The sequence below is a fragment of the Hyperoodon ampullatus genome, assembly GCF_949752795.1.
Source record: "Hyperoodon ampullatus genome assembly, chromosome: 3".
NCBI classification, from domain to species: domain Eukaryota; kingdom Metazoa; phylum Chordata; class Mammalia; order Artiodactyla; family Ziphiidae; genus Hyperoodon; species Hyperoodon ampullatus.
Window position 1 is genome coordinate 103,140,658 of NC_136916.1, and position 15,602 is coordinate 103,156,259.

The window sequence follows — 15,602 nt, forward strand, 5'->3', positions numbered from 1 at the left end:
TCCTGAGTCTTGATTCCAAACTGCCCCAGTCCAGACTCTGTGCCTTTTCCTCTCTCTGGCTCCTAGTGTGAAGCGCAGCAACTGCTACATGGTCTGGGGTGGGGACATCGTGGCCACGTCCCAAAGAGCAAGTCGCAGCAACGTGGACCTAGAGATCGGCTGCCTCGTGGATCTGGCAATGGGCATGTTGTCCTTCTCGGCCAACGGGAGGGAACTCGGCACCTGCTACCAGGTAGGGGCGGCTCCTGGGGCCGTGACAGCAGCATCCCCGGCCTGGTGCTCAGGGCACAGCTCCTCAGTCTTCTCCATAGGTGGCATCCCCACCACAGCACATGGAGTTGATGTACCCACGTGGTCCAGTGCCATCTAGGAAGACAAACGAGTAAAGTGACTTCCTTTTGTTCAGAGAGGGAAAGATCTCATTTATTGGTTAATCGGAAATGCTGGTCATCCTTCTAGAAGATAAGAAGGCTTTTCCTTGGTGATGGGCTCTAAAAGGTTATTTGTTGGTTCCATCAATATTTCTTGTGCAACTTTCATGTTACCTACACTATATAAGAGGCAAAGTTTAAAAGGTCAACAGAGATACTCCTCACTTTAAGAAACTTCTATGCTCAAAATAGAGACCTATAAAAAGGGATTGATTTGCCAGGGAGTATTCCCTTTGCAATAAAAGGTTATTCTCATTCACTATGGCTTCTTTACAGGGTGGTTTAAAATGCATTTACATAAATAATTTATTTTCCTCTTGCATTGACTATGAACTTCGAGAGAACTACGTGGGGAAGCCATTAATTATACCCACGTAGGTTTACCCATCATTAACCACAAGAAGCCTAATCTCCTTTAAGCTTCATCTTTGATGGCCAAGTAAGCTTGGGAAATGCCACAAATTACATCCTCCTTTGGAAGTTTCTCAGTGAGTGTTAGTACAGGAAAACTTTAAGAAATGCTTCAGAAAGAAACCTAGCCAAGCATTTCTCATATTATTTAACCAAGAAGAGCTTTTTTTTTTAACAATTAGTAATATTCTATAAGCCTAGAGTTCTACAGAGCATACTAAGAGACAGGCTAAGTTAGGAAGTCAAATTTCTGTATTAAACCTTCTTGACACTCCAAGGGTAGAGTGGAGAGCCTCATGTACGTGTGGATAGAGTGTTATCCGAGTTTAGAGAAGGAAGAGCCTGCTTCCATTGAGAGTGATCAAGAAAAGGTTTATTACAGAGAAATCTTGATTTTGAAACAAAGAATTCTTCCAGGTGGAGAGAGAGGAGTGTACTAGATTGAAAGAATGGCACAAGAAGCGTAATGGAGACGGGGGCATAGTGTATGTTTGAGGAACGATGGACAGAATAGAATGGGTTATGGTCCATAGTAACAAATTTGGAAAAGCAGGGAGGTATTAGGAAGAAATGTGGAACTCCTGAAGAGTTCTGACCAGGACAATGGCAGGCAGTGTCCAGGGAAGCTTACCCAGCTACAGCGGATTAAAAGCATCCGGCTCCTGTGTACATGGCTAAAACCCCAGATTCCAGGATCAGCCCCAGGTTACAGCCTCTGGGCTGAAAAGCCCCTTGGCAGCAAGTGTCTGAAAGGTTAGGTGACCAAAATCAGATGGGCAGAGCCCTTCCTGGGGGCCAGGGACGGCCTGCTGGTGTGGCGGTCCTCTCCAGGACTTCCTGCAGTGCGTAGCCCCCTGCACACCTCCTCTTCCTCCTGGGAAGAAGTGGAATCATCGCTACCACCCAGCAACTGGGACCCCACCCGCCGCTCCCAGAAAGAGGCCTCTGCACATCCAGGCTTTGAAGCAGAAAGTAAGGTATTCTTCCGGTACTTTCTCATGATTCCATGTTCCCCTCCCCACCAGTACCGAGAGGAGGCTTGTATACATTACTGCCGTCCTTCAGAATCCATTAGCTTTTTCCCATTAACTTTTGAAATGAGTTTGACTGAAGGGCCCTCCCTGAGCTACAGAGGGCTCCAAAGCATCGAATCACTTTTAAGGTCCCTAAATAAATAAATAAATAGCCCATGGCATTTGCAGCAGCAGTGACTTGCCTGCTTCAGGAAAGAGCCCATGACGGTGAGAAGATGTTACAACAAAGAGCAGGACACATTTGTATCCCATCTTTCACACAGTAGTTCCTGGATGACACTGGGCTGGTCAGCTGTCTGAGCTGCATGTTGACACCTGCACCCCAGGATGCCTGGCGTGACTCCATGCGTATAAATCCTGATGACCCTGCTCAGGGGTCCAAACCCACTCCCACCCTGAGGTGGGAATGGGGAGGAGGTCACGACTCTGAGCACGGACCCTCGGGAGGCTCATACCCACCCAGCCCCCTTCTCATTCCCGTGAGACAGTAACGTGTCCAGCCATGCGTCTGGGCTCCCAGCAGTGGGATAATTGTTATTCTGCAGCTGTAGCCATTTTCATTTTTCAATTATCTCAAGAGCAGGGCAGCAATATTTATATTCTGGCTTTGCATTCAGAAAGGACCAGTAACCAAAATAATGAGAGGAAGATTCTCTCAAACAATGTTTCTAGACCTCCCTATTAAATGCTGCTACGCAATTTGAAAAGCTTTTTCTGTCTCATTTAATGTAATCATGGGAGAAATGAGAAATAAAATGTATGTACAAGAGATACTTCTCAGTTACCGCCACTCCAGCCACACTGCCCTGAGAGCAGAGCCAGCCGTGAGATTCAGATTTACGAGAGGGGTTACCTTTCACTTCAGGCTAGTTCCTATGCCCTGAGCTTCACACGTGATTAGAGATAGAATGTCTGTCATTGCAAAGACAAAACATAGCAGCCATTGATAAAAGGTACCTTAAACACAAAGGGAAGAAAGTCCATGGCACTTCGTGGCAGCCTCAAGTCTGGGCTCACTGCTTATTCCATTAGAATGCAGCCTCCCGTTCCAGAATGTAAGCTCCTTGAGGGGAGAGGCCATCTCTCAGGTTCACTGCTGCATCCCCTAACACGTGAGACAGTACCTGGTACCTAGTGAGTGCTTGCTAAGTATTTATTATCAAACTGACCAACTCGGCTGGGAAGCCACTAGCTTTTTAATTGCTGCCTAAAAGTTACCACAAAATTAGCAGCTTAAAACAGCATCCATTTATCATTTCATAGTTCTGTAGATTTGACTGTGTTCTCTGCCCAGGTTCTCACAAGGCCAAAAATCAAGGTGTCGGCTGGAATGAGCCGTCTCTGTCCTGAGGCTCTGGGTAGAATCCCCTGCAAGCTCATTCACGTTGTCGGCAGGATCCAGTTGTAGTTGTAGGCTGGGGTTCCAAAGTCCCCATTTCCTTGCTGGCCAACCCCTCTCTGCTTCCAGAGGTGCCCACATTCCCTCTCACGTGGCCCCTTCCATCTTCAAAGCCAACAAGGGCGCATCTGGTTCTTCTCGGGCTTCAAGACTCTGATTTTCCCTTCTGCCCCCAGCAGGAGAAAACACCTGCTTTTTTTAAGGGCTCGTGCAATTGGATTAGGCCCACAAGGATATACTGTCTACCTTAAGGTCAGCTGGTCAGTAGCCTTACTAACATCTGCAGAAACCCTTTTGCCCTGTGACATACACGATCAGGGGACTAACCCCAGGGGTCAGGAGGGCCGTCTAGTATTCCACTTACCACACCACCAGTTGCAGTTTCTCTCCTTATGTACACCCATCAGGAGCTCACCCTTGTGTGTGCTTGTTATTTTAGTGATTGAAGAGACGTTTCCGTTGCTCATCGTGGTGGGAGTGTACTCTGCACAGTAGAAATAAACCCATCCCAGGGCACCCATCCTAGATGCTTTCAAGGACCTCCTCTCTGCAAGGAGGTTTGAGGAGGGACCCGGCATTTGACTGGGTAGTTTATGAAGTTTGCAGGAACCATTCCTGAGGGACCTACCACCCTCTTCAGCCTGTCGCTCCCTATACTGGTACAATTTAGCTCAGCAAAGAAAACCTCTGGCTGAATGCATTTCTCTCTCTCTTCACCTGACTGGTCCAGGTGAAGTCTTCTCAGCTGCCAGACCTCTGCTTGCTTCAAGTTGCCATGACTTGAGGGACATACATTGTTCTAGATGTTACCTGTTGGGTATTTGAGAAATCTGGGGCCAGACCAGAGATGACTGTTGCCTTGTGGCCAAAGTCACACAGCATCAAATCAGAATTTCCCATATGTGTCTCTCACCCATAAATCCAGATCCTGGCACAAAGAAGGTATATGATAGGCACTAAATAATTGTTGAATGTCCTTTTACCAAAGCTTATTTCAGATGTAGCCTATGCAGTTCTAGCAGCCCCCTCCCTACCTGTTGGTTTTACTGGCATCATCCCTTCATACCATCCATGGGTACCTGAAGCATCAGGTAAAAGCAAATGTTTTATCTGAAAGGTAAGCCTACTACAGTGTGCTCAGATGACATGTGCTGGGTGCACAGCTGGGGTCTCACCAGTGTGGCCTCTTCATCATGAGCAGATGATAGCACTGGACCAGACAATCTTTTAAGTCACTTCCAGCCATAAAAATGTGTGTTTATAATTCTTATGTCTAAATGCATTGAGGAAGTTCATTATTTACAAGAAGCCTGTAACAAATATCCTGGCAGAAAGGAAAACTGCTCTATTCATTTTCTGTTGCCTGATAACAAATTACCACACACTCAGTGACTTAAAGGCATTCATTTATTGTCCCACAGTGTCCATGGGTCAGGAGTCAGGGCACAGCTTAGCTGGTTCCTCTGCTCAGCATCACACAAGGCTGCAGTCAAGGTGTCAGCCAGGCTGCATTCTTTTCTGGAGCTCGGGGTCCTTTTCTGAGCTCACATGGTTGTTGGCAGAATTCATTTGCTTACATTTGTAGAGCTAGGGCTCCATTTCTTGCTGGCTGAAGCCAGGGGCCGGCCACTCTCAGCCCCATGAGACCCCCTGGAACTCCTGTCACATGGCCCTCTGACAACAAGGCAGTTTACTTCTCCGAGGCTATCTGGACCATCTTCCTCTCCCATCTGCTGATATGGAGTCTTCTACATTGTAACCCAATCAAGGGCATGACAGTCACTTTTTGCCATATTCTGTTTGCTGGAAACAAGGCACAGGTTCTAGGAGAGGGGACTGTACAAGGGGGTGACTCACTGGGGGGGGCACTTTTAGGGTATGTTCCCAATACCCAGCAACCCCTAATGTGATGGGTCGGGAGAGTTGCAAGAATGTCCTAATGTCTGAATTTGCTTAAAGGCAAAGGACTTTAGTTGGTGGAATTAAAGTTCCATTTCTTCTTCCGTGGTCCTCCGAGTCTGATCAAAAGCCCGACATCAAAGTGAACAAGGGATAAGTGGAGCCCCTGATGTCACAAATAAATAAATCCACATGCCTCATCTCAGTGGCAGCTAAAAGGCAGCTGGTGAATCCTACACCATTTAATGTAAGAACTAAAATCATGGAGAGTGAGGAAGGGGTGGAGAGAAGTCCAGAGGAACCAAGTGAGAGGGAGCGGTTTTGAGAGAGGAGAGAGGCTCCAGGTGCAGCCTCTTCATGTAATTCCAGGGAAGCACCGCGTGGTCCCTGCCTGCAAAGCGGGCTCTCGAGTCGGGGCACCTTTCCCTTCAGGGACATTTGGCAACTCTGGAGACATTTATCAGTAGGGCTGAGGTTGCGACGCTCTGCTGTAGGTCCCCTGGCTTTGCCTGATCGACGCCCATGTGCCTTGAGAAAGAATACTGAAGCCACCGCATCACCCTCCCTTGTCACCTTCCAGGGCGGGAGTGATGGATGGCGGTGCTCGCTGTGGGCCTGGGGGGTCTCCGTGCTCTGTGAAGAGCCAGCGCCTCAGCTTGTTCTGTGACCAGAGCAGGCCCTGCCTTCGGTGGCCGGTGGGTTGCTCCCCACCTGTGACTTTCCTCCTGAGCACTGCAGAAAGCTGCTGGCTTTGGTTACCCGAGAGAGGCAATGAAAGGACGTGAGATTGTTCAGCCCCGAGTGGAGAGAGGAAGGGAGTGTGGAAGGTTGGAGCAGTGACAATAGCTACGGTGAGGCACCGGGTCTCTGGGACTTTCTGAGCAGTGGGCAATCAGTAGCCTGTTAACTGCCCTCTTTCAGCTCAAGTTGGTGTGTGGGTGTTGATTGAAACACCCATGACTTAGCCCCCTATGATTTTATAATTCTGGGCAAACATCTGGATTTGTTTTGGTTTCCAGGTGGAGCCCAATACCAAAGTGTTTCCAGCGGTCTTCCTGCAGCCTACAAGCACCTCTTTGTTTCAGTTTGAACTTGGGAAGCTGAAGGTATTTATCTGTCCCCTCAACTAATGTCTGTGACATGAGGGGGCATGCTGACCATTAGGGGGAGAAGCTCAGGCCTGAGAAAACCAGGAATCTGTCACCTCTTGCTTCTCCTATGCCTCCCAGACTTCTACACTTCCATGTGAAATTCATGCAACAGTAAATAGGTTCCCATTTTCCCCTTCTCCCACTTCTGTTGAGTCCCGAAAGAATTAATGAATGTTCACATAACCCATTATGTCAGGTCTTCATTGATGCTGGTGAAGCCCTCATTGGTCCCTGGATGCATTTGTCTCTTTTTAATGTATGCTCATCCTTTTGGTCATCATGGGCCAGGTGCATTGTCCAGCCACTGAGCATCTCTGTGTTGCACGTGTATTCTCCTCCCTGATGCCTTTCTGCCTTGCCCCAGAACGCCATGCCCCTGTCGGCAGCCATATTTAAGAGTGAAGAGAAAAACCCCATCCCTCAGTGCCCACCACGGCTGGACGTCCAAACCATCCAGCCCGTCCTCTGGAGCCGCATGCCCAGCAGCTTCCTGAAGGTGGAGATGGAGCGGGTGAGCGACCGCCATGGCTGGGTGGTGCAGTGCCTGGAGCCACTACAGATGATGGCGCTCTACATCCCGGAGGAGAACAGGTAGTGGAGGGGCCCAAAGAGGAAGGGCCGGGCCCGGGAGGCAGGGAAGCAGTACCCAGCAAGCCCAGAAGGGAAGGAGGATCATCCTCATTGGCAAAGGGCCCAGGATGACTGCTGATTGCCCCGAAGCCTCGGTTTCTCTTCTTTCCCTTCCCCACTTTGAGTATTCACTCAGAAACAGCATGATATTCACAATGATGTGCCTGCCACGGGGCTTTCACTGTAGGTCCGAGTACCTGCACTCAGGGACATTTCCATGCGTTTAATTAAAAACCCTAACGTGGCTCAGAAGTACAGGTTATTGATGGCAAGAAGGGGAAGAACGAGGCATGCCTAGCTTGCTTGGAGAACCAAGGATCAGGCTCCTGGTCTCCACTCTTTAAGAGGTGCTCCTGGGGCCTCCCTGGTGGCACAGTGGTTGAGAGTCCGCCTGCCGATGCAGGGGACGCGGGTTCGTGCCCCGGTCCGGGAAGATCCCACATGCCACGGAGCGGCTGGGCCCGTGAGCCATGGCCGCTGAGCCTGCGCGTCTGGAGCCTGTGCTCCACAATGGGAGAGGCCACAACAGTGAGAGGCCCACGTACCGCAAAAAATAAAAATAAAAAAAATTAAAAAAAAGAGGTGCTCCTGGATTATGGCCTAGATTCAATTCCAGTGCTATCACTTTCTGGCTGCGTGGCCTTGAGTGAGTTACTCATGCACTCCAGGCCTCAGTCTTCTCATCAGTACAGTGAGATCAATGCCCACCCAAAGGATTGCTGAGAGAGAAAAAATGAAATTGTGTAAGGAAAATCTAGTTCAGTTTCTGTCCATAGAAAAAATTAAGTTTTATTTTGATGGATGTTATTACCCCTTGATCTCTTGGACTGAAAAAATAAAGCAATAGAGGATGGAGGTACTTGACACCTGCATAGCTCACATTTTGGTATTCCGCTGGGTCATGGGCAGCAGAAGGGCAGGCTAGTGTAGGGAAGGAGCAGAAAAGACCAGGAGACCAGCCAAGTAAGCCAACTGCAAAGTGTCCTCAGGTTCTCAGTGAGGAGTAAGACAAAATGGAAAAATCTAAGCAGAGATCAGAGCCCCGGGCCCCCGCACACAAGGGAATAATACACAGCAAATAGATCTCTACAGTCAGAATGGAGAAAGTGAACTGGCTACCTGACTATGCCAACTCATCACAGGTTGGAAGGCGTTTCCTCTCTGGACAAGAGCGTGGGTGTGTGTTTGTTTTCAGGAAAAGGATAGCCCCGTGGCTGACGGTAAACTGGAGATTACATAGATGAGGCAGATGGTAAATTGATGGGAGGGCTTTAGCTACGTCTTCTGAGGGGCTCTTACATCAGGAAACAGAGGAGCCCCTTGAGCCTACAAATAAGAGGACCGAGTCACCCGTCACATACCTGAATGTTTTCAGTTCTGAGTTGGGTTTTTCCCTAATAATGGGGACTTTGATATTTGGTAAGCTAGTGTCTTTTAAGTCTTACAGACTTTTGAGACCCTCATAGTTAGAAATGGTGGCTTATCAGGAGCTGGGATATGGACCAGAACTGGGAGACGAATGATAACCTGTGAGAGACTCCTCCAGGCTTCTACCCGCTCTGCCTTCCTTGGCTTGGGTGAGACCCCTGGGGATTCCGAGGGTAAGCGCTCCGCTGAGTTCTGGCACAGTTTTCTCCCCATGGAGTGGTTGATTGCTTGTCTCCTCCTCAGGTGTGTGGACATCCTGGAGCTCTGCGAGCAGGAGGACCTCATGTGGTTCCATTACCACACGCTGAGACTCTACAGCGCCTTGTGCGCCCTGGGAAACAGCCGGGTGGCTTACGCCCTGTGCAGCCACGTGGACCTCTCCCAGCTCTTCTACGCCATTGACAACAAGTACCTCCCCGGCTTCCTGCGCTCCGGCTTCTATGACCTGCTCATCAGCATCCACCTGGCCAGCGCTAAGGAGAGGAAGCTGATGATGAAGAATGAGTACATCATCCCCATCACCAGCAGCACCAGGAAAATCCGCCTGTACCCGGACGAGTCCAAGAGGCATGGGCTCCCTGGGGTGGGCCCGAGAACGTGCCTCAAGCCAGGGTTCAGGTTCTCCCCTGCCTGCTTCGTCATGACCAGCGAGGAGCACCAGAAGCAGAGCCCCGAGATTCCCTTGGAGCTTCTCAAGACGAAGGCGCTGAGCATGCTGACGGAAGCAGTGCGGTGCAGTGGGGCTCACATCCGGGACCCCGTCGGGGGTTCCGTGGAGTTCCAGTTTGTGCCTGTGCTGAAACTCATCGGAACCCTGCTGGTCATGGGGGTGTTTGACGATGACGACGTTCGGCAGATCCTCCTCCTCATCGACCCCTCCGTGTTTGGGGAGCACAGTGGGGACACACAGGACGGAGCAGAGAAGGAGGGGGTGACCCAGGTGGAGGAGAAGGCTGTGGAGGCTGGGGAAAAGGCCAGCAAGGAGGCTCCCGTCAAAGGCTTGTTGCAGACCCGATTACCGGAGTCCGTCAAGCTGCAGGTAACTCGGGGCAGCCAGCATCCTGCCCTTGGAAAGAGCTGGGGAGGGAGACAGTACAGCCTGCTGGTGACGCCAGGACTGTGGGCATTGGCTTGAATGTGGAGTGTAGCAGAGATGCTCAGGGAGAGTGCCCACTGGTCCTGCTCGTTTCTGAGCTGGAAGGTACTCCCTAAGTCTCCCCCAAACCAAAACGAAGATACTAGCCCTCATCAATAAAGCATGTGCTTTAGAACTGTTTTTTCTGGTCCCAGTGATGGATTTTCCCTGATCTTCTCTCCTACTCTTTGGGACTAAAGCGCTCATTTGTGACATCTTGTCTGGAGACGGGGAGGAGCCTTTGGCCATGGAGTTGACCAAAGGAACTGGCTTATAGAATGACCACACTCATCACCTGCTCTCATTTGTTGCCGTGCTCCGATCACGAGCCTAACGTGAACCTGTTACACTGGCACTCAGAGAAAGTGCCATCTGAGCTGGGAGTCCTGCTCACTTAGAGCTGCCCCGTTGCACAGCTTAGTCTTACCAAATGTCAGCTAGCATCAGTGATGCACTGAAGAGGATGGTGACTTTTGTCTTCTCAGCACTGAGAAGAGAGAAATGAAAACAAATAGAGGAGAAATTAACACAACACTGCAAATCAACTATACTTCAATAAATTTTCTAAAAAGTAAAAAAAAGAGAAAAGAAAAGAAATAGAGGAGAGCAGTTTATCTTAGTGGAGTGACCCCGGTTCAGGCATCCCTGGATTTCAATTCCTGCTCCTCAGCCACTTACTAGCTAAATAAATTTGCCAAGTCAGTAGCCCATCAGTCTTGGCTTTATGATTTGTAAAATGAGGATGATGATATAGTAAAATATAATATTAAAATGTGTTTTTAAAAAATATCATTTGAAACATATTTTAGCATAAAATATGTTATAAAAAATAATCTGCAGTCGAAGCTCTCTTATCCAATATGATGGGATTGGTAGGCGGTCATTTCATCAAAACATGAATACAGAGGAGAAGCATAACAAATTTTACATATGTACCTTAAATATTTTATTAAAACATAGAAATGTGCTATTCTGATGGAGGGCCAAGACCTCTTCTTTTTTTTTTTTAATTAATTAATTTTTTTTTAAAAGATGTTACTTCAAGACAAATGAAAATGAAAACAAAAATTACCAAAACCTATGGGATGCAGCAAAAATAGAAGAGGGAAGTACATTGCAATAAATGTTTACATTAAAAAAAGGAGAAAGATCTCAAATAATCTAACTTGATACCTCAAGGAGCTAGAAAAAGAACAAACCAAGCCCAAATTTAGCAGAAGGAAGGAAATAAATATTAGAGCAGAAATAAATGAGATAGAAAGCAGAAAAACAATACAAAAATGTCAAAACTAAGAGTTGGCTTATTTTATTGTAACTTTTCTTAACTCTAAAATTAAGAAAATAAGTATACCTCCAGTAGCCAGTTTAATTGAAGCAGGTATCTATATGCACATGATCTGGGGCAAGACCTCTTCTTTAATGTAAGTCCTTGACTGGCACATAGAGTGCTCTCTTTTCCATGGATGACACCTGTCATGCACCACCTATGATTACCACTTTGGGGTCGTTAAGGTAGGCTGCAGATTTAGAGGTAATTGAAAGCAACCTGAGTGCAAAATGCTTCTAGATTTTTATGATTTCCCCCAACTTTTTATAGTTGTCTAACTCACACTCAATTTTAGCATTTAAAAAAAAAAACCCGCTTTTCACAGATGTTGCCGAGTCATTCAACTTAGTTTTCCTATTTCATTCACCCACATGACTTTAAATGTTGTAATTATAATCACAAGTAGGACAAGCATAAGCTCTGGGTCCCAGTTTACCTGGCTGGAGCAGAGGTGTGCAGAGACTCTCCTGCTAGGTGACAGCACCCCACCACCAGAGGCCTTGTCTGTGCCCAGACACACTGGAGAGTGTTCTTGCTCCGGGCATGCAGGCTCAGTGGCCATAGCTCACGGGCTTAGCTGCTCCGCGGCATGTGGGATCTTCCCGGACCGGGGCACGAACCCGTGTCCCCTGCATCAGCAGGCGGACTCTCAACCACTGTGCCACCAGGGAAGCCCTGGAGAGTGTTCTTTAGTCACGTGTGATGGGTTAAGTGGAGGTGGGTAAATAGAACTTCTGCTTTAGTAAAAATATGAGGAACACACATAAAGTATGGCAAGTGCCTGGCACAGTGTCTGGCAAATAGCTAGTGCTCAATAAAGTATGGCTATTTTTTTCTTATTAGTATAAATTCTTTTTTTTTTTTTTTTTTTCCATGGGAGCATATATTTATTTTTTTTTGTTGTTGTTTTTTTTTTCTTTTTTTTTTTATTAGTTTCTGCTTTATAACAAAGTGAATCAGTCATACATATACATCTGTTCCCACATCCCCTCCCTCATGCATCTCCCTCCCTCCCACCCTCCCCATCCCACCCCTCCAGGCGGTCACAAAGCACCGAGCTGATCTCCCTGTGCTCTGCGGCTGCTTCCCACTATCTATCTACCTTACGTTTGGTAGTGTATATATGTCCATGCCTCTCTTTCCCTTTGTCACAGCTTACCCTTCCCCTTCCCCATATCCTCAAGTCCATTCTCAAGTAGGTCTGTGTCTTTATTCCCGTTTTACCCCTAGGTTCTTCATGACATTTTTTTTTTTTTTAAATTCCATATATACGTGTTAGCATACGGTATTTGTCTTTCTCTTTCTGACTTACTTCACTGTGTATGACAGACTCTAGGTCTATCCACCTCATTACAAATAGCTCAGTTTCGTTTCTTTTTATGTCTGAGTAATATTCCATTGTATATATGTGCCACATCTTCTTTATCCATTCATCCGATGATGGGCACTTAGGTTGTTTCCAGCTCCGGGCTATTGTGAATAGAGCTGCAATGAACATTTTGGTACATGTCTCTTTTTGAATTATGGTTTTCTCAGGGTATATGCCTAGTAGTGGGATTGCTGGGTCATATGGTAGTTCTATTTTTAGTTTTTTAAGGAACCTCCATACTGTTCTCCATAGTGGCTGTACCAATTCACATTCCCACCAGCAGTGCAAGAGTGTTCCCTTTTCTCCACACCCTCTCCAGCATTTATTGTTTCTAGATTTCTTGATGATGGCCATTCTGACTGGTGTGAGATGATATCTCATTGTAGTTTTGATTTGCATTTCTCTAATGATTAATGATGTTGAGCATTCTTTCATGTGTTTGTTGGCAGTCTGTATATCTTCTTTGGAGAAATGCCTATTTAAGTCTTCTGCCCATTTTTGGATTGGGTTGTTTGTTTTTTTGCTATTGAGCTGCATGAGCTGTTTATAAATTTTGGAGATTAATCCTTTGTCAGTTGCTTCATTTGCAAATATTTTCTCCCATTCTGAGGGTTGTCTTTTGGTCTTATTTATGGTTTCCTTTGCTGTGCAAAAGCTTTGAAGTTTCATTAGGTCCCATTTGTTTATCTTTGTTTTTATTTCCATTTCTCTAGGAGGTGGGTCCAAAAGGATCTTGCTGTGATTTATGTCATAGAGTGTTCTACCTATGTTTTCCTCTAAGAGTTTGATAGTTTCTGGCCTTACATTTAGGTCTTTAATCCATTTTGAGCTTATTTTTGTGTATGGTGTTAGGGAATGATCTAATCTCATACTTTTACATGTCCCTGTCCAGTTTTCCCAGCACCACTTATTGAAGAGGCTGTCCTTTCTCCACTGTACATTCCTGCCTCCTTTATCAAAGATAAGTTGGCCATATGTGCGTGGGTTTATCTCTGGGCTTTCTATCCTGATCCACTGATCTATCTTTCTGTTTTTATGCCAGTACCACACTGTCTTAATTACTGTAGCTTTGTAGTATAGTCTGAAGTCAGGCAGCCTGATTCCTCCAGCTCCGTTTTTCGTTCTCAAGATTGCTTTGGCTATTCGGGGTCTTTTGTTTTTCCAAACAAATTTTGAAATTTTTTGTTCTACTTCTGTGAAAAATGCCAGTGGTAGTTTGATAGGGATTGCATTGAATCTGTAGATTGCTTTGGGTAGTAGAGTCATTTTCACAATATTGATTCTTCCAATCCAGGAGCATGGTATATCTCTCCATCTATTTATATCATCTTTAATTTCTTTCATCAGTGTCTTATAATTTTCTGCATACAGGTCTTTTGTCTCCTTAGGTAGGTTTATTCCTAGATATTTTATTCTTTTTGTTGCAATGGTAAATGGGAGTGTTTTCTTGATTTCATTTTCAGATTTTTCATCATTAGTGTACAGGAATGCCAGAGATTTCTGTGCATTAATTTTGTATCCTGCTACTTTACCAAATTCATTGATTAGCTCTAGTAGTTTTTCGGTAGCATCTTTAGGATTCTCTATGTATAGTATCATGTCATCTGCAAACAGTGACAGCTTTACTTCTTCTTTTCCAATTTGGATTCCTTTTATTTCCTTTTCTTCTCTGATTGCTGTGGCTAAAACTTCCAAAACTAGGTTGAATAAGAGTGGTGAGACTGGGCAGCCTTGTCTTGTTCCTGATCTTAGTGGAAATGGTTTCAGTTTTTCACCGTTGAGGACAATGTTGGCTGTGGGTTTGTCATATATGGCCTTTATTATGTTGAAGAAAGTTCCCTCTATGCCTACTTTCTGCAGGGTTTTTATCATAAATGGGTGTTGAATTTTGTCGAAAGCTTTCTCTGCATCTATTGAGATGATCATATGGTTTTTCTCCTTCAACTTGTTAATATGGTGTATCACATTGATTGATTTGCGTATATTGAAGAATCCTTGCATTCCTGGAATAAACCCCACTTGATCATGGTGTATGATCCTTTTAATGTGCTGTTGGATTCTGTTTGCTAGTATTTTGTTGAGGATTTTTGCATCTATGTTCATCAGTGATATTGGCCTGTAGTTTTCTTTCTTTGTGACATCCTTGCCTGGTTTTGGTATCAAGGTGATGGTGGCCTCGTAGAATGAGTTTGGGAGTGTTCCTTCCTCTGATATTGTTTGGAAGAGTTTGAGAAGGATGGGTGTTAGCTCTTCTCTAAATGTTTGATAGAATTCGCCTGTGAAGCCATCTGGTCCTGGGCTTTTGTTTGATGGAAGATTTTTAATCACAGTTTCAATTTCAGTGCTTGTGATTGGTCTATTCATATTTTCTATTTCTTCCTGAGTCAGTCTTGGTAGGTTGTGCATTTCTAAGAATTTGTCCATTTCTTCCAGGTTGTCCATTTTATTGGCATAGAGTTGCTTATAGTAATCTCTCATGATCTTTTGTATTTCTGCAGTGTCAGTTGTTACTTCTCCTTTTTCATTTCTAATTCTACTGATTTGAGTCTTCTCCCTTCTTTTCTTGATGAGTCTGGCTAATGGTTTGTCAATTTTGTTTATCTTCTCAAAGAACCAGCTTTTAGTTTGGTTGATCTTTGCTATCGTTTCCTTCATTTCTTTTTCATTTATTTCTGATCTGATCTTTATGATTTCTTTCCTTCTGCTAACTTTGGGGGTTTTTTGTTCTTCTTTCTCTAATTGCTTTAGGTGCAGGGTCAGGTTGTTTACTCGAAATGTTTCCTGTTTCTTAAGGTGGGATTGTATTGCTATAAACTTCCCCCTTAGAACTGCTTTTGCTGCGTCCCATAGGTTTTGGGTCGTCGTGTCTCCATTGTCATTTGTTTCTAAGTATTTCTTAATTTCCTCTTTGATTTCTTCAGTGATCACTTCATTATTGAGTAGTGTATTGTTTAGCCTCCATGTGTTTGTATTTTTTACAGATCTTTTCCTGTAATTGATGTCTAGTCTCATAGCATTGTGGTCAGAAAAGATACTTGATACAATTTCAATTTTCTTAAATTTACCAAGGCTTGATTTGTGACCCAAGATATGATCTATCCTGGAGAATGTTCCATGAGCACTTGAGAAAAATGTGTATTCTGTTGTTTTGGGGTGGAATGTCCTATAAATATCAATTAAGTCCATCTTGTTTAATGTATCATTTAAAGCTTGTGTTTCCTTATTTATTTTCATTTTGGATGATCTGTCCATTGGTGAAAGTGGGGTGTTAAAATCCCCTACTATGATTGTGTTACTGTCGATTTCCCCTTTTATGGCTGTTAGTATTTGCCTTATGTATTGAGGTGCTCCTATGTTGGGTGCATAAATATTTACAATTGTTATCTCT

The 15,602-nt window shown here is 45.3% G+C and overlaps 1 protein-coding gene across 3 annotated transcripts in view; it reads left to right on the plus strand.

The window, feature by feature from the left end:
* The window catches only part of RYR3 (ryanodine receptor 3), a gene marked incomplete at both ends in the record, with an annotated part of 580,399 nt that overhangs the window by 384,327 nt on the left and 180,470 nt on the right, over nt 1-15,602 (plus strand). For all 3 annotated transcript variants that reach the window (XM_079701083.1, XM_079701082.1, XM_079701084.1), the window contains 4 exons: nt 67-232; nt 6,194-6,280; nt 6,690-6,916; nt 8,627-9,422. In XM_079701083.1, the coding sequence (XP_079557209.1) occupies nt 67-232; nt 6,194-6,280; nt 6,690-6,916; nt 8,627-9,422 (1,276 nt within the window). The remainder of the gene's footprint in view (nt 1-66; nt 233-6,193; nt 6,281-6,689; nt 6,917-8,626; nt 9,423-15,602) is intronic.